At 36.2% G+C, this 17,010-nt stretch overlaps 1 protein-coding gene across 2 annotated transcripts in view; it reads right to left on the reverse strand.

Moving 5' to 3' along the window:
- CNTN5 (contactin 5) overlaps positions 1-17,010 on the reverse strand; it is a 1,402,912-nt gene that overhangs the window by 190,636 nt on the left and 1,195,266 nt on the right. For both annotated transcript variants that reach the window (XM_059930535.1, XM_059930534.1), the window contains exon 14: positions 324-451. In XM_059930535.1, coding sequence (XP_059786518.1) covers positions 324-451 — 128 coding nt within the window. The remainder of the gene's footprint in view (positions 1-323; positions 452-17,010) is intronic.

Genomic DNA, 17,010 nt, shown 5'->3' on the forward strand with positions numbered 1-17,010 from the left:
CAGGAAAATATTTTTATACTGTTGGCATACTTTTAAATTTTGAGACCTCGACTAAAACTTCAGAAAGCTTTCTTTATCCTGCACATATTTTGTTCAGAGCATAATATTTAAATTTCTACCAACAAGGTGTTCCTTTCTGCATAGTCCCCTAAATAATGGAAAGGGATAATTCAACTGTGTTAGTTCTTTGTGTACAATATATTTCTTGAACAGGAACATGCACACACATACGTGCAAATACACATACATGCACGTTATATTTATTCACTTTCTGATAAGGCCATGAAACTATGCTTATAAAACATTTAGCCACATTTTCTTACCTTTCACAGAAACAGAAGCTATGATTTCAGCAGAACCAAAGACATTTTCCCCTTGGCAAACGTACTTTCCCTCATCTGATTTAGAAGCATTTAGGATCCGTAGACTCCCGTCTGGAAGAATAGCTATTCTGAAAATTATTAAAAAGTTTTTTTTTTTCCTGTTTAACTGAAAATCAACTAAGTGGTAAGAAACTCTCATGAAGTCTGAAACCACTTCCAAGTAATAATAAATAAGATAAAGGATCACTGTGAAAATATGCAGTGATAGTAGAAATGTTTTGCCCTTCAAGAAATTATGCAATAAACCCACATAATACCTTCTTATATTTAAAAGGGTTAGGGAGTGACAGGTTATTTTTCTTTTGACAACTTTATGACAGTTCCTTTTAAAACTTGTGGAAAAAAAGGTGACCCTGAATTTGGTTATTAAAACTTATACTACAATATCACCAGCGTTATTTTAATATTAAGCTTGAGGTATTTCACCTCAAACCAAGAATGACCTCAAAAATCAAATATAAAAAGAAACAGCATAAAAACATAGAAGAGGACAAATACAAACATAAAATTAATTATATACATCCTCGAGATGATTTGTGGTGGTTTTTCTGCAGTGCAACCCATGTAGCAAGGGCGTGACAGTCCTGATACCTGAAACCTGGGCTGCTCGCACTGCGCTTTTCAAACATAAAAACGTGACATCTGAGTTTGCATTTGGGCTCTTTCAAGACCTTTATCAAAAGTGGATCTTGAGTCTTATATGAAGGTGAGAAATTAAAGCATTATTAAAAATTTTTAGAAGTTCTGTGAAAATGAGGTTGACATTCAGGATTACCATATTCTCCTGTGTATTCATCATTCCAGAAATATAAGGATATCAAACTTAATTAGAATTTTTGTCCTTTTCTCCCTCTTATGCTCCTGAAGTATAACCTATTATTTCACCAGTGCATCGACCTATTGAAGCAACCCGACACATAACAGAAGTGGCTGTTGTGATTTTATTTGATATGCCACTAGAATTTAGGCTGACTTCTTTTAGGAAAGAGGAAGTAACAGTCTGTGCTACTTTTGGTAGAAAACCAAAGGTCTCACTGAACTTAAAATCCTAAAATTGGATCCTCCTAGTTCTGAAAATAATAGTTTATTGCAGGGCAACATGATAACATTAAACTATTTAAGATACAAGAATAATGGCTAAATCAGTTTATCAACATCCTTTATGTTATTTTAAAATATGTATTCAGTTTTGCCAATCAGTCCAGAACTGATGGTTATGGACAGCATTGAACTTTTAACAATTGGATTAGATTCTAGGCTGCTGAATATTGCTTATTAATTTATACTTACATATTATTATCCATAAAGAGACCAGTTTAAAAACATCATACTGTTTTCAATATGGATCAAATTTGATTTACAATGTATGAGAAGGGATCCAAATTTAGAAGCAAGTCAAACTAGGAATAGAGGATTTGACTGTAATTTATGTCTAGCAGGGATGTTAATGAGACATTTGGAAAATACAGTGGTCTCTAAAGTTATATAATCCATTTAAGATGGTCAATGAAAAATTCTGTTTATTTAGATAGTGCTATTTCTATAAAAATGGAATATATGCACTTACTCCATTTCAATCACAAAGATACACATGCTACAAAAAGATTTATTTGAAAGCAAAGATTATACTTTTTATAAACAAATAAGCCTTCTCTTGTGAGAATGACACACTTTATTGAAATATAGTTAAATTACTACAGTTTGTGCAGATTGTTAATATTGTGAAAATGTCTACATTTTACTGACTGGTGTAAATACTAATCTAGCAGATGAGAAGTTTGGCTTAAAAAGTCACCCCCTTTAAAGAAATAAATGTATCTTAGATACTGGTAGTATCTTAGCTCTTAATTTAAGATAAGTCCTTTCTCCCTGACAGGAGGCAATATATTACAAAGAGAGTTTATGAACACTCCTGTACTTTAGGTCACTGATCCACTTGGAGGATGAAGAATTTTGAATACCATGATGTTTTTTACCTGTCAAGTGACAGTGTCATTTAACCAAAAGGCTGTCTACTGATTCCAGTTGCAAATCCTTATCAGATAAGCTCTTTTTTTAATTTAGAAAATAAAAAAATAGAACAGACAATGAATGCAATTTATATTATAACATCTGGCTATTGCAAACAAATACTGAGATAATTGAATACTGAATTAATATTTCTTTGCAATTTCCAGCTTCTTTGTCTTCTGCCCTATGCTATTAACATGCGACTCCTACATTTGGAATCTTCACATTTGTAGACTAATTCTTCTGAGACATCCTTGAACTTGGAATGGGGTAATAAGGGAGTGGTAAGGTGAAGGTCTGTTGTGGACAGGGAGAAATTTTAGAAACGCAAATCAGCATTCTAGCACTTAGTATCAAGGCACATTTACTCTCTTCTGGTCTCTAAATTTCTCCACAAGTTTCTGCCTAGACCTGGAGATGTCTTGGTTCTCATCTTGCACTTAATTACTGGATCTTTGCCTTGGTAACTTGCCCAGTGCCACAATCTACCTAATATACTATTGTGCTTACCCTATCTTGCAAGGATTCATTGCTAACTTCCTGATGCCTCTCTTGATCTCCAAATTTCAGGATCATTTTCTGGACTCTCCATTTCCATGTTTGGCTTACCTGTCAGATAGTACCACCTATTTTAGACCCTTCCAAGTGCTTGTCTGGGAGTATCACCTATACACCTGCTGCCATATTATTTAGAGATCATGCTTTGACTTCTAGATTAGATTTTTTTCTGGTACCCTATCATAATGGATATTATATCATGGAATCATTAATCACTAATTGAGACTGTGTGCTTTAAGGTCAGAGAGGGTTGCGTTCAAATCACTGCCATTGACAAGTACTTGTGTGATCTTAAAATTACTCAGTCTCTTTCCTTATATGTAAAACTGTCATAATTATATCTAACTAGTTCTTTAACAGTACTAACTTGATAATATATGTAAATTATTCTATTTTTGTGGTGTGTGTAGACATTACTTGAAAATTTACTCAAAATTTTAAATAAAATTTGTGACAAATTTTAAAAAAGAAAAAGTAGAGAGTGCCAGGGAAAGTTCTTACTATGAAAGCCTTAACTATTTAGGGTGTTTGATGAATCTTTTCTGAGGGAAGTATTGCAGTGAGAACTGAAGGATGAAAGAGAGCTAACTAGGCAAAGTGTGGGAAAGCAGAGGGAATGACATTTGCAAGGCCTCCAGATGGGAAAGACCACAAAACCTTGAAGAATGAAATGGCCAATTATGATGGCATATATAAAGCGGGAGCAGAGAGCGGCTCAAGGTGAGACTGGAGAGGTAGACAGGGAGTAAGATCATGCAGGACCTCGCATACTATGAAAAATATCTGACCTTTATTTTAGGTCAATGAGAAGCTGCCAATTTTTTTTTGACAGCTTTACTGATGTATAATAGGCATATAATAAGCTCGCATGTTTAAAGGGTATAACTTTGAAAAGTTCTCATGTATAGATATAAAGTCATGAAACCATTAATTAGCATTGTCGAGATCATCAACATATATGTCACCCTCAAAGCTTCCTTGTGTTCCTTTGTATTCTCTCCCCCCAGCCCCTTCTCATACCACACTTATCACTGGACTACTACTGATCTGCTTTCTATCACTAGAGTAAGTTTTCACTTTTACAAAATTTTATGTAAATAGACTCTTAACATTATGTACTCCTTTTATTTAGTTAATTTCACTCAGCATAATTAAGTTGAAATTGAATTGAGTGTCATCCTTGTTACAATGATCAAGAATTCATTCCTCTTCATCGCTGAGCAGTATTCCATTGTGTGTAGATGGCACAACTTGCATATCCTTCACCTTTTGGTGGATGCTTATGTTATTTTCAGCTTGTGGCTATTACAAATAAAGCTGCTATGAAGATTTGTATATATGTATTTTATGAATATTTGCTTTATTTCTTTTGGATAGATACTTAGAACTGTAATGACTAGATCATCTAGTTAGTTTTATGTTTAACTTTTTAAGAAGCTGCCATGCTGTTTCCACATGGTTGTGCCACTTTACGTTCCTAGCATCCCAGTGTGAGAGTTCTTGCAACACTTGATATGGTCAGTCTTTTTAATTTTAGTGATTACGACAAGCAGGTACTAGAATCTTATTGTTATAAGTTCCATTTCCCTAATGACTGCTGATGTTGAGCATCTTTATTTTTGCTTACTTTCCATCTGTATATCTTCTTGGGTGAAGAGAGTGTGAGAATATTTTACCATTTTTATGGAGTTGTTATTGAGGTTTGAGAGTTCTTTTTATATTCTATATAGAACTCCTTTTGCAGGTATCAGACTGGCAAATATTTTTTTACCAGTTTCTGGGATGTCTTAGCATTTTTCCAACAGCAGAAGTTCTTGGTTGAGGAAGTCCAATCTATTTTATGCTTTGTGCTTTTGTTGTTGTACTAAGCAATAGGTTAGGTTTGTTACCTAACCTAAGGTCACAAAGTTTTTCTATGTTTTCTTTTTGATGTTCTATAGTTTTAATTTTTATGTTTATGTCTATGATTCATTTTGAGTTACATTTTGTTCATGCTATGAGGTAGGAATCTAACTATTTATTTATTTATTTAGTATATGGTTATCTAGTTGTTCTGTGCCACCATTTGGAAAAGATTGTCTTCTCTCCATTACCAAAAATTAATTTGCATTCATGTCCTGGCTATTGTAAATAGTGCTGCAATGAACATTTGGGTGCATGTATCTTTTTGAATTATGGTTTTCTCTGGGTATATGCCCAGTAGTGGGATTGCTGGGTCATATGGTAGTTCTATTTTTAGTTTTTTAAGGAACCTCCATACTGTTTTCCATAGTGGCTGTATTAATTTACATTCCCACCAACAGTGTTAAGACAGTTCCCTTTTCTCCACACCCTGTCCAGCAATTATTGTTTGTAGATTTTTTGATGATGGCCATTTTGACCAGTGTGAGGTGATACCTCATTGTAGTTTTGATTTGAATTTCTCTAATAATTAGTAATGTTGAGCATCTAAACGTCCATCAACAGAGGAATGGATAAAGAAGATGTGGTACATATATACAATATTTACTCAGCCATAAAAAGGAACGATATTGGGTCATTTGTAGAGACGTGGATGGACCTAGAGACTGTCATACAGAGTGAAGTAAGTCAGAAAGAGAAAAACAAATATCGTATATTAACACATATATGTGCAATCTAGAAAAATGGTATAGATGATTTTGTTTGCAAAGCAGAAACAGAGACACAGGCATAAAGAACAAACGTATGGATACCAAGGGGGAATGGGGGTGAGATGAACTGGGAGACTGGGATTGACATATATACACTACTATGCATAAAGTAGAAAACTAATGAGAACCTATTGTATAGCACAGGGAACTCTACTGGATGCTCTGTTGTGACCTAATTGGGAAGGAAATCCAAAAAAGAGGGGATATATGTATATGTATGGCTGATTCACTTTGCTGTACAGCAGAAACTGACAAAACAGTGTGAAGCAACTATACTCCAATAAAAAAAAATCAATTAGCTGTACATTACAGAGAAAAACCATGCATTAGATAAACCTCTTTCTATTATGAGTTACGGTGTTGCTGACCATGAGTTCAATGTTAATAAATCAACATTATATATTATATCAGGTGTCTTTAAACAGACATGCATAAGACAAGACTATGTATTGACCAGTTGTCCACAAGGTGATCAGAGGCTTGCAGGAACCTAACCCTGTTTTTCCCCCATGAACAATGGTTCAGTATTTGCTAATTCAGTGTTTGTGATGAATTTATAGAACATAGATACACAGAAAAATGAGAATTGACTGTATTTACAGATGAAGTGATGGAGCGATCTGGGGTTTGCTTAAAAATAATTCATGGAGGCACAGGGAATTAGGTTGGGGCATAGATGAAACACATTGATGAGTCGAAAATTGGTGAAGCTGCAAATAGCTGCTCATTAAACTATTTTCTTTATTTTTGTAAATGTTTGGCATTTCCTTAATAAAAAGTTGTTTGCAAAATCCCCACCCAAAAGATAGATCAATTAGCATTATATGTGTAGGTCAACAACTACTTAACTCTCTCTGCTATCTCATTGATCTACTATCTTTATTACTGCAGCAATATGATCTGTCTAGAAGTCATGTAAGTTAATTCTTTCTACTTTGCTCTTCTTTTTCAGAGGTGTTTTGGCTATATTCTTTGTATTTCCATATGAATTTTGCAATTAGCTGGTCAATTTTGAAAAAGCCTACTGAGATTTTGATTGGAATTTCAGTGCATCTTTAACTCAATTTTCATAAAAAAATTAACATGTTAACGATATGGCTTTACAGTACATGAACATGACATATCTCCATTTATTTAGGTCACTTAAAATTTCTCTAAGAAATATTTTGTAGTTATCAGTCTACAGGTCTTAGATATCTTTTGTCAGATTTATCCTTTTTTGATGCTATAGTAAAGTACTTTTAAAAAATTAATTAATGAATGAATTTATTTATATGAAATATTTTGAGGTAATTATAGAGAAACATGTAGTTTTAAGAAGTAATACACAGAGGAATAGAGGACATGGTTAAAACTCTTGGGGCTCACATCTTGGGGCCCAACCTGGATGTATTGACTGAAGTCCAGGAGTGGATTTCAGGAATCTGCATTTCAGCAAGCTCTTCACCACACCAGAGACCTTCAAGATGGCAGAAGAGTAAGACATGGAGATTGCCTTCCTCTCCACAAATACATAAAAATTACATCTACATGTGGAACACCTCCTACAGAATACCTACTGAACGCTGGCAGAAGACCTCAGACTTCCAAAAAATCAAGAAACTACCCATGTACCTGGCCGTGTGGCTGACAGGGTCTTGGTGCTCCAACAAAGTGTCAGGCCTGAGTCTCTGAGGTGGGAGAGCTGAGTTCAGGACACTGGTCCACAAGCCACCGCCCGGCCCCACATAATATCATAATATCCCCATTGATATGGGAATCTCCCAGAGATCCCCATATCAATGCTAAGGCCCAGCTCCACTCAACGACCAGCAAGCTCCAGTGCGGGACACCTTATGCCAAAGAACTAGCAAGACAGGAACACAAACCCACCCTTAGCAGAGAGGCTGCCTAAAATCATAAGAAGTTCACAGACACTACAAAACACACCACCGGATGTGTTCCTGCCCACCAGAAGGACAAGATACAGCCTCATCCACCAGAACACAGGCACCAACCCCCTTCAACAGGAAGCCTACACAACTCACTGAACCAACTTTAGCCACTGCGGGAAGACACCAAAAACAATGGGAACTGCGAACCTGCAGCCTGCAAAAAGGAGACCCCAAACACAGTAAGTTAAGCAAAATGAGAAGACAGAGAAATAAACAGCAGATGAAGGAGGAAGGTAAAAACTCTCCAGACCAAACAAATGAAGAGGAAATAGGCAGTCTACCTAAAAAAGAATTCAGAGTAATGATAGTAAAGATGATCCAAAATCTTGGAAATAGAATGGAAAAAATAAAAGAAACATTTAACAAGGAACTAGAAGAACTAAAGAGCAAATAAACAATGATGAACAACACAATAAATGAAATTAAAAATTCTCTAGAAGGAATCAATAGCAGAATAACTGAGGCAGAAGAATGGATAAGTGACCTGGAAGATAAAATAGTGGAAATAACTACTGCAGAGTAGAATAAAGAAAAAAGAATGAAAAGTATTGAGGACAGTCTCAGAGACTTCTGGGACAACATTAAAAGTACCAACATTCAAATTATAGGGATCCCAGAAGAAAAGATAAAGAAAGGGACTGAGAAAATATTTGAAGAGATTATAGTTGAAAATTTCCATAATATGGGAAAGGAAATAGTCAGTCAAGTCTAGGAAGCACAGAGAGACCCATACAGGATAAATCCAAGGAGAAACAGGCCAAGACACATATTAATCAAACTATCAAAAATTAAATACAAAGAAAACATATTAAAAGCAGCAAGGGAAAGCAACAAATAACATACAAGGGAATCCCCATACGTTTAATAGCTGATCTTTCAACAGAAACTCTGCAAGCCAGAAGAGAGTGACAGGATATATTTAAAGTGATGAAAGGGAAAAACCTACAACCCAGATTACTCTACCCAGCAAGGATTTCATTCAGATTCAACGGAGAAATTAAAACCTTAACAGACTAGCAAAAGCTAAGAGAATTCAGCACCACCAAACCAGCTTTACAACAAATGCTAAAGGAATTTCTCTAGGCAGAAAACACAAGAGAAGGAAAAGACTTACAATAACAAATCTAAAACAATTAAGAAAATGGTAATAGGAACATACATATCGATAACTACCTTAAATGTAAATGGATTAAATGCTCCCACCAAAAGACATAGATTGGCTGAATGGATACAAAAACAAAACCCGTATATATGCTGTCTACAAGAGACCCACTTCGGACCTAGGGACACATAAAGACTGAAAGTGAAGTGATGGAAAAAGATATTCCATGCAAATGGAAATCAAAAGAAAGCTGCAGTAGCAATTCTCATATCAGACAAAATAGACTTTAAAACAAAGACTATTACAAGAGACAAAGAACGACACTACATAATGATCAAGGGATCAATCCAAGAAGAAGATACAACAATTGTAAATATTTATGCACCCAAAATAGGAGCACCTCAATTCATAAGGCAAATGCTAACAGCCATAAAAGGGTAAATCGACAGTAACACAATCATAGTAGGTGACGTTAACATTCCACTTTCACCAATGGACAGATCTTCCAAAATGAAAATAAATAAGGAAACACAGCTTAAATGATACATTAAACAACATGGACATAATTGATATTTATAGGACATTCCATCCAAAAACAACAGAATACACTTTCTTCTCATAATGAAGAAAAGGAAGAGAGCAACCAAATCAGTAAAAAAAATCTACCAAAGATAATAAGCTGTAAATACTAAACTAAGATTAACGTAAAACCATAAATAAATTAGATGCAGAAAGCAAACCCCAAGTCTACACTTTCTCCCAAAGTCCACCGCCTCAATTTTGGGATGATTTGTTGTCTATTCAGGTATTCCACAAATGCAGGGCACATGAAGTTGATTGTGGAGATTTAATCCGCTGCTCTTGAGGCTACTGGGAGAAATTCCCCTTTCTCTTCTTTGTTCACACAGCTCCTGGGGTTCAGCTTTGGATTTGGCCCCGCCTCTGTGTGTAGGTTGCCTAAGGGCATCTTTTGGGAAGTCTGAGGTTTCTGTCAGCGTTCAGTAGGTGTTCTGTAGGAGTTATTCCACATGTAGATGTAGTTTTGATGTATTTGTGGAGAGGAAGGTCATCTCCATATCTTACTCCTCTGCCATCTTGAAGGCGTCCCTCCTGTCATCTTCTTAATAGGAAAAAACAACTATACGTGTAATTATAATTACATGAGCTTGTGTTAATGGAGATGTACGTTTCCGGAGAAAGTGATATCTAAGATGATACCTGGAAGAAGTAGGAATTAGACCACTGAATGGCTGGAAGCAGGAGATGGAGTGAAGTGTCTCAGTTAGATTCGTCAGCTTCTTATTGAATAGCTTCTGTAGTCCAGACACTACAGAAGGTATCTGGTATAGAACGATGAATAAGTTCCAGTTCCTACCCTCAGGAATTACAAGTAAAGAGGAATCATCAGACAAGCAAGCAAGAAATTAACATTCAGCATATTAAATTCTGGAAAGGAATAAGCACAGGTAACTCTTTGGATTACATAGAGGGACAGCTCACCAACCTGGGGGATGTGAGTGTGGTTAGAGGAGAAATCTCAGGGGAGGTGACAACTCATTTGAGGGCTGAACATTAGGTAAGTCTTATTCTTATCCAGGTTTTGTGGGGGGGATAGGTAAAATTATTTATTGATAAGCCTGTTTTCTAATTGCTTTTCTGAACTCTAGTCTTTCACTCCTTGCATTCAAATTGCACATTTCCTCTGGATTTAACTTCCTAAATTAGAGCTCACTCTTTTGCCTGAAATTTTCATGGCTCTCTCTAGCCTGCAAAATAACATACTTACTCCTTTGTAGAACAGTTAAAAGTCTTCACCAAATGGTCATAACTTCTATCATCCCTGATCTCCTGTGCTCTGCAGGTCTCCAAACTCTTTGTAATGCATTTTCAATGTGTGTTTTATTTCATTTGTAAATTACCTATGTGTCTCACACACATACACACATAGAGTGCTATACTAATAATGCTAAGTACACTGTAAACATATAATAATTAGATATTATAAGTAAAACAAACATGTTATTCCATTTCTCCTTTCCCCCCTCCCATCCCCTAATGAATATCTTGCACAACTGAACTGTTCAGACCTGTATTTGGAGACCATTTCTCTGGTCATAAGACCATGTACCTTTCCATGGTTAGATTCCTACCTATTTATCACAGCTCAAGTGTGCTATCTGCCTGAATTCCTCCTTAATGCTCTTTAGTTGTTAGGATTATTCCTGCCTTCGTTTTCTACTTCCTCAGAAGGAAAATAGCACTGTCACATTTTTTTCTTAGTACATGATAGCTTGTGTGTCTTATCCACTGAGCACTACAGTTTCAGCATTTTCAAGCGCCTACATTAAGACGAGAACTGAAAAAAATGATTGGTTCAAATAATTAAAAACTACTTCAGTGTTGAAAATAATACAATGGAATGTTGTAACAATTAGTCAACCCCAATTTATCTCTTCCATTGATGTATAAGAAGGAGTTACCACCATAAAAATATAATAAAATTTTACTATTATATTTGTACTTTCAATGATAGAGTTATAAAAGTTATTTCAAAATATTCTATAACGAAAGCACATTTTATATGAGATATAGGTACATTTATGATTTTTGATAAAATCTGAGATGAAAACTTTAAAAAATAAGAGAGCTTAGGACCTATAAAGGTCTTAATATGGTTCTGCTAATGCCAAGCATTTACTGATCACTTTTTATGTGTCAGGCATCATACTAACCTTCCACACCTTATTTCTCATAAGGCTTCTAACTATGTGAGTTGAGTATTGTTAACCTCATTTACTAATGAGAAAACTATGGTTCCTCAACATTTATTGCTTTATTCAAGGCTATTCAGCAAGTGGCAGTGCCTTGATTTCAGCCAGGGGCTTTGATTTGTTATTTGTTTGCCTGCCAGTATCTACTTGACTCACTTGTAACCTCCTGCACTTATTGTCACCGTAAACTCCACAATAGCTGGTACTTAATAAATGGGGACAGAAATAAACTGGATATACCTTAAGTGATTTATCTTATACATGAAGAGATTGATGTCCAGAGCACTTCAAATCACTTTTAAAAAAATAAAATGGCATATAGTTTGTTTGATATTTATTATGCTCCTGCTGTCTGCCAAGCCCTATTTAAAAAACCTCTTTTAATACATTTTAATTCTTACAAAGACCCCAGGTGTAATTTTACACTCATTTGATAAAGGAAAAGGAAGAAAATGAGACACAGAGGGCAGAAATAACTATCAAGATTTTAGAGCATGCCTGCTGGATTCCAAAATTCATACTGCACTTTCAGCTACTATACGTTGACCCAAAGTAAACATCAGAAGAAAGCTTTGCATTAGATCACAAGCTTAGTGGCAGCTCTGACCTGTGATAGAAGCTGACAGAAGTGGAAACTCAAGGGTAACAACAGAAGACACATGTTTCCTATAGACGATGAAATAGAGAAATTCACACTCCTTAACTTGATCAGTAAGATTTTCCAAAGCTAAGGGCAATATGCACTCAAGGAGGGCTGTGCCGTCACCTGGCTCTTCCCTTTAGATGTAGTTTAGCTGGAAGGAAGAAGGGAGATGACCCAGAAAGACATGTATGACGGCCTTTAGAAAGCGAGAGGGAAAGCTTAAGTGCAGAAGTGACTTTAATTAATGGATCTCATCCCTGGCTCTGAGCATCGCTGCAAGGAACTTGAAGAAATTGCAGGGCCTTTTGTGCTGAGCCACCGAATCATTTCAGAACCTCCATGCTCTGCAGAAACGGTGAGATGGAACAGAGGCAGCTTCTTTGTCAGAGCTAGGTATTGGAAGGTGTTTGCCATTAACAAAACAAAATGAAATAAAATAAAAACCACAAACACACACTTTTACTGTCCTCTTTCTGAGGATATAGCTACAGGATTTGTCACAGACACAACAAACAACATAGACTGAACTACACTCAATTTTTTTCCTCAGATTGGCTTCTTACACCAATGTTTCTTATTTTACATAAATTTGTATGAAAAATTCTGAGTGTGCATGTACCTATTCTTGCGGAGACACTATGTAACTTTCCTCAGATTCTCAAGGGAATCTGTGATGAAAACAAGGTTAAGAACCACCATAAAATCTTTTATTTTGTAGATGACATAACTGTACTCAAAGATGGGAAGCCTAGAGTATTACCTTTTTAAAGTTCAGGGTAAAATTCAGACTATTAACTCAGAAGTCATCATTTACTTGTCTTTTTTCCATCATAACAAATTGGTCAAGCCAGATCTATTGAACATTTTAAACATCTCTTACATCTAACCCCTTGATTTTGGCTTACTGGAGAGTCTAAACACAGTGGGTAACAAACATGAAGTGGTTTGACCTTTTCTAATTATTTCCTTTAACCATGTTCTGTCTAATCCATTTTTCTACTTCCTTTGAACGTCCAGAAGGTCCCTCAGCTTTGAGATAACTTTTAGTTGTCACAAAGGACACATTTATCTCTGATGTTCTGCTCTTCCCCTCCCCTCGCTCAGCCCTTAGCAAGTGACTTGAACCCAGGAATCTGCAGCTACAAGGAGAATGGAGAATGGTCTCTCTTTGCACCTTTTCTCTTTCTTCTCCCCAGTTCTCTTTCTCCTCTGTGTGTCATAGTAGGGAGGAGAGAACTGGTAAGGGAGCAGTGTCTCTTCCTCCTCTGACTTCTTTTTGGTCCTTACTGGGATGCAGTTGCCACTCCGGATGAAGTGCTATCCACTGAGCCATTGCTGACGGAGGCCTCCAAAGACTGGCGCTTGTGAGCATGTCAGTTAGTCTGTGGGTCCTTCTTCCTGAATGTTCCCTGATGTAGCCTCCTTGTCAGGCACTGCATTTTCCCCTCTCTGTCAGCTCTCACTTCTGTCAATTTGCTCATGGAGCCTAGAACACTCATGCTTGCCTCCCTTCTCTAAATTCCATCCAACCCATGGGAACCCCACATACTCCTGCTCTTCTAAATGGTAGGAGTGTAGGTCTCTTTCCTGCCACCCCCCTTGCTGCTGTGTCATCTCTCTCCAGTTATCTTCTCCCCTTATTCAAACAGGGCCAGAAGACAATCGGCAATTCTGTTGCCTAAGCAAATGTTCCATAAGGAATAAGATACCAGTTTCATAATGTCTATGACTGTCCTTGGAATTTTCTCCCTTACTTGAATTTCAAGTTGGCAAGGGTAAGGAAAAAATCTTACAATCCACATTAAGCCAAAGCCTACAAAGAATGTCTCCCCATCTCTCTAATATTGTCTTATACACACAGAAGTGAAGAGTGAAGAAGGATGTGGAGGTGGAAGATAACGTTATGCTGAGATGACATTTAGACAAGCAGAACTGGTGTAGCTACCTGTGTCCTGAATGAGCTACCTGGTTCCTAAATTTTTAGGTGTCTCTGCAGGATATTGGGTGCTTAGTGCAACTTTGTCCTCACTTTTGAGTTTCAGGTTTAACATATAATTACCACTTTCTCTTACTACCACAACCTTATTTGAAGCTCTCATCAACATTCATCTTTATTTTTGAAATTCTGTTATCTCTGCTTTCAGTACCAGGCCACTCCCTATTTCAACACGTTGGTCACAGCGTGGTGTATGGTGCTCTTACCACCGACCTAATGCCTATCCAAGTCTCCATGCAGCATTCAGGATAAAATCTGAAACTCTTCAGCATGATGTATGATTCTTTCATAATCTTAATCTCTCTCTGCCTGTCCAATCACATCTCAAACTCCTAGCTGCTTCCTCACATCTACACCCATCATGCTTGCTCTTCATAATGAACCACTCTTCATCCTGTGAAGAGTCTATGTCTTTGCATGACCTTGAGTCTTTGCGAATAGTTTTCCTCTATCTAGCTTTTCCTTCTTCCCAGCTTCAGATCTCTCTGGTAGATTCCTTATCATTCTCAAACTACTTGTTGTTTTTGCTCAGATCACGTCTGGGTGATGTTCTGTGATCCTCAGTTATTATCTCCTTACCCATACATCATTATTCTTCTGTACTCTTATTATACTTCTAATACATTCCTCAGTATCCCAGATCTCAGAATATTGTTATAAATATTTTTTCTAGACTGAAAACTATTTGAGGAAGGAAATGAGCATCATAATGACACATAAGTAGTCAACAAATTAATGCTCAAATCCCTTATCTTAGTATCTGATTAATCACCACATTTAGTATAAATTAATTTATCAGACCCTGTTTTTTCCATGAGGGTCCACACTGAGAGCTCTGACTATCTAACTATGGTAAGGAGGCAAAGAGTAAAATTGTAGAAGGGGACAGTAGAAGATATTTTGAGTTAACTTCATTTGATAGGGTTGAATTTCCTGTATTTATTGTCACTGTTAAAATATGTTTTCATACACATTGTGAAATTTTTTGTTCTAGTTCTGTGAAAAATGCCATTGGTAGTTTGATAGGGATTGCACTGAATCTGTAGATTGCTTTGGGTAGTAGAGTCATTTTCACAATGTTGATTCTTCCAATCCAAGAACGTGGTATACTAAGTGAGAGAGTGGCATGGACATATATACACTATCAAATGTAAAATAGCTAGCTAGTGGGAAGCAGCTGCATAGCACAGGGAGATCCACTTGGTGCTTTGTGACCCCCTAGAGGGGTGGGATAGGGAGGATGGGAGGGAGACGCAAGAGGGAGGAGATATGGGGATATATGTATGTGTATAGCTGATTCACTTTGTTATAAAGCAGAAACTATCACACCATTGTAAAGCAATTATACTCTAATAAAGATGTTAAAAAAATATTTTTTCATTATTCTCACAGGTTTAGGTACATTTCATAGTACTATGGTGTGTCTGTTAGCATGAATATGCCAGTTTTTCCTGGCATATTCGACAGGCAGTTTCCTGGCAGTTATCGACAATGCAAAGCTACTCAAATCTTAATGGATATTCTTTCTTTGAACCATACTTTGAAAAATGCTATTTATTAGCTAGATATAAACCTGTGTATTTATGTTTTTCTATTCTATATTAAATTTATTTGTTCCTTATAGGCTGGTAAAAACCTGTTTCAACTAAGTGCATTTTTTTCATTTTCCCCTGGAAGCATTTGGCTTAACACTAATGAGAAATTGATCTTACAAAGAAAGAGAAATTAAAACCAAACACAATAGAGCTAGGTAAATGTAGAGTGATGGCACTGGATTCTAAACTTTTCCACTGAGATGTTTCTAAAGCTGAAAGTTGCTTTGGAATTGTATATAGCCCCAAACTGAGAACTCTTTTAGTAAAAAACATAGTTGAGATGGCATTGAATCATTTATCCTGTAGCTTTTCAGTGTTCTGAATACTCTGTCATTTCATGTTAACTTGGACATGAAACTTGTCAATATATCTTAATGCAGACTAAAAAGGAAAAGGACAGGTATTTATAAAGACTTGAAATCTTTATTACTCCTGGATTTTGTGTGAGTTTTTGCATTTTCTTTTTAGTCTGCTGCCTGTATAAATATCTAAATCTCTTAGGAAGCAGAAATAAATTATTGCTCTTTTGAAACCTCTAAGGTCACAGAGATAGCGTCCAGGGAAAAATTATGAATTTTTGATATCTCCACCTGGGATGGTTTTAAGTCCATGTTAAATTATACTGACCTAATTAGAAAGCTTGACTGTGGCTAAGCTCTTTAATACTAAATGAATGCACTTTATTATTTTTTTTATTAGTTCTCTCTCGGAGAGCAGCTCAAGTTACTTTCTGAGCAAAATACATAAACATCAGCTAATTGATTTATTTATAATTTTTATTTTTATTTTTTATCAGTTAATTGATTTTGATGTACGGCAGTGTAGGGTAAATTAAAGTATATTAGACAGTCAGTACAAAACCCCACTTCTGCTCTCACTTGTTATCTGACCTTTAATTTAATTCTATGCCTCATCTCCTTCATCTATAAAATGAAGAGTGTGGACTAAATTTCTAAGCTATTTTTCACTTATTTATCCATAACTTCAAATCTTTTTCTGTCTTGGGTTGCATTCCATGATTTCTTTTCTGTCTTACAGTAAGCTCCAAACCCCAGAGTATATGTATGCTGCTTTTTTTGCTTTTCTTTCTTTCTCTCTTTTTTTTTTTTTGAAACTGCCTTGAAGTTTTCTTCCCATCAAGATCTTTCGCAGAACAAGACAGGTACCCAGTTCCCTGACTTCCAATTTGCATAGACATGCAGGGCACTGTCCTCTTTTGGGGAAGACAGAGAAGAATATAAAACCTTGCTCAGTGCCCTGAGATACTCACTGATCCCTTTTTCACTTATGTGAAACTACCTGGCTACTAACAAGACTCATTTGGGTGGTAGGGAATAACTATCAGT

The sequence above is a fragment of the Balaenoptera ricei genome, chromosome 8 (genome assembly GCF_028023285.1).
Source record: "Balaenoptera ricei isolate mBalRic1 chromosome 8, mBalRic1.hap2, whole genome shotgun sequence".
Taxonomy (NCBI): Eukaryota; Metazoa; Chordata; class Mammalia; order Artiodactyla; family Balaenopteridae; genus Balaenoptera; species Balaenoptera ricei.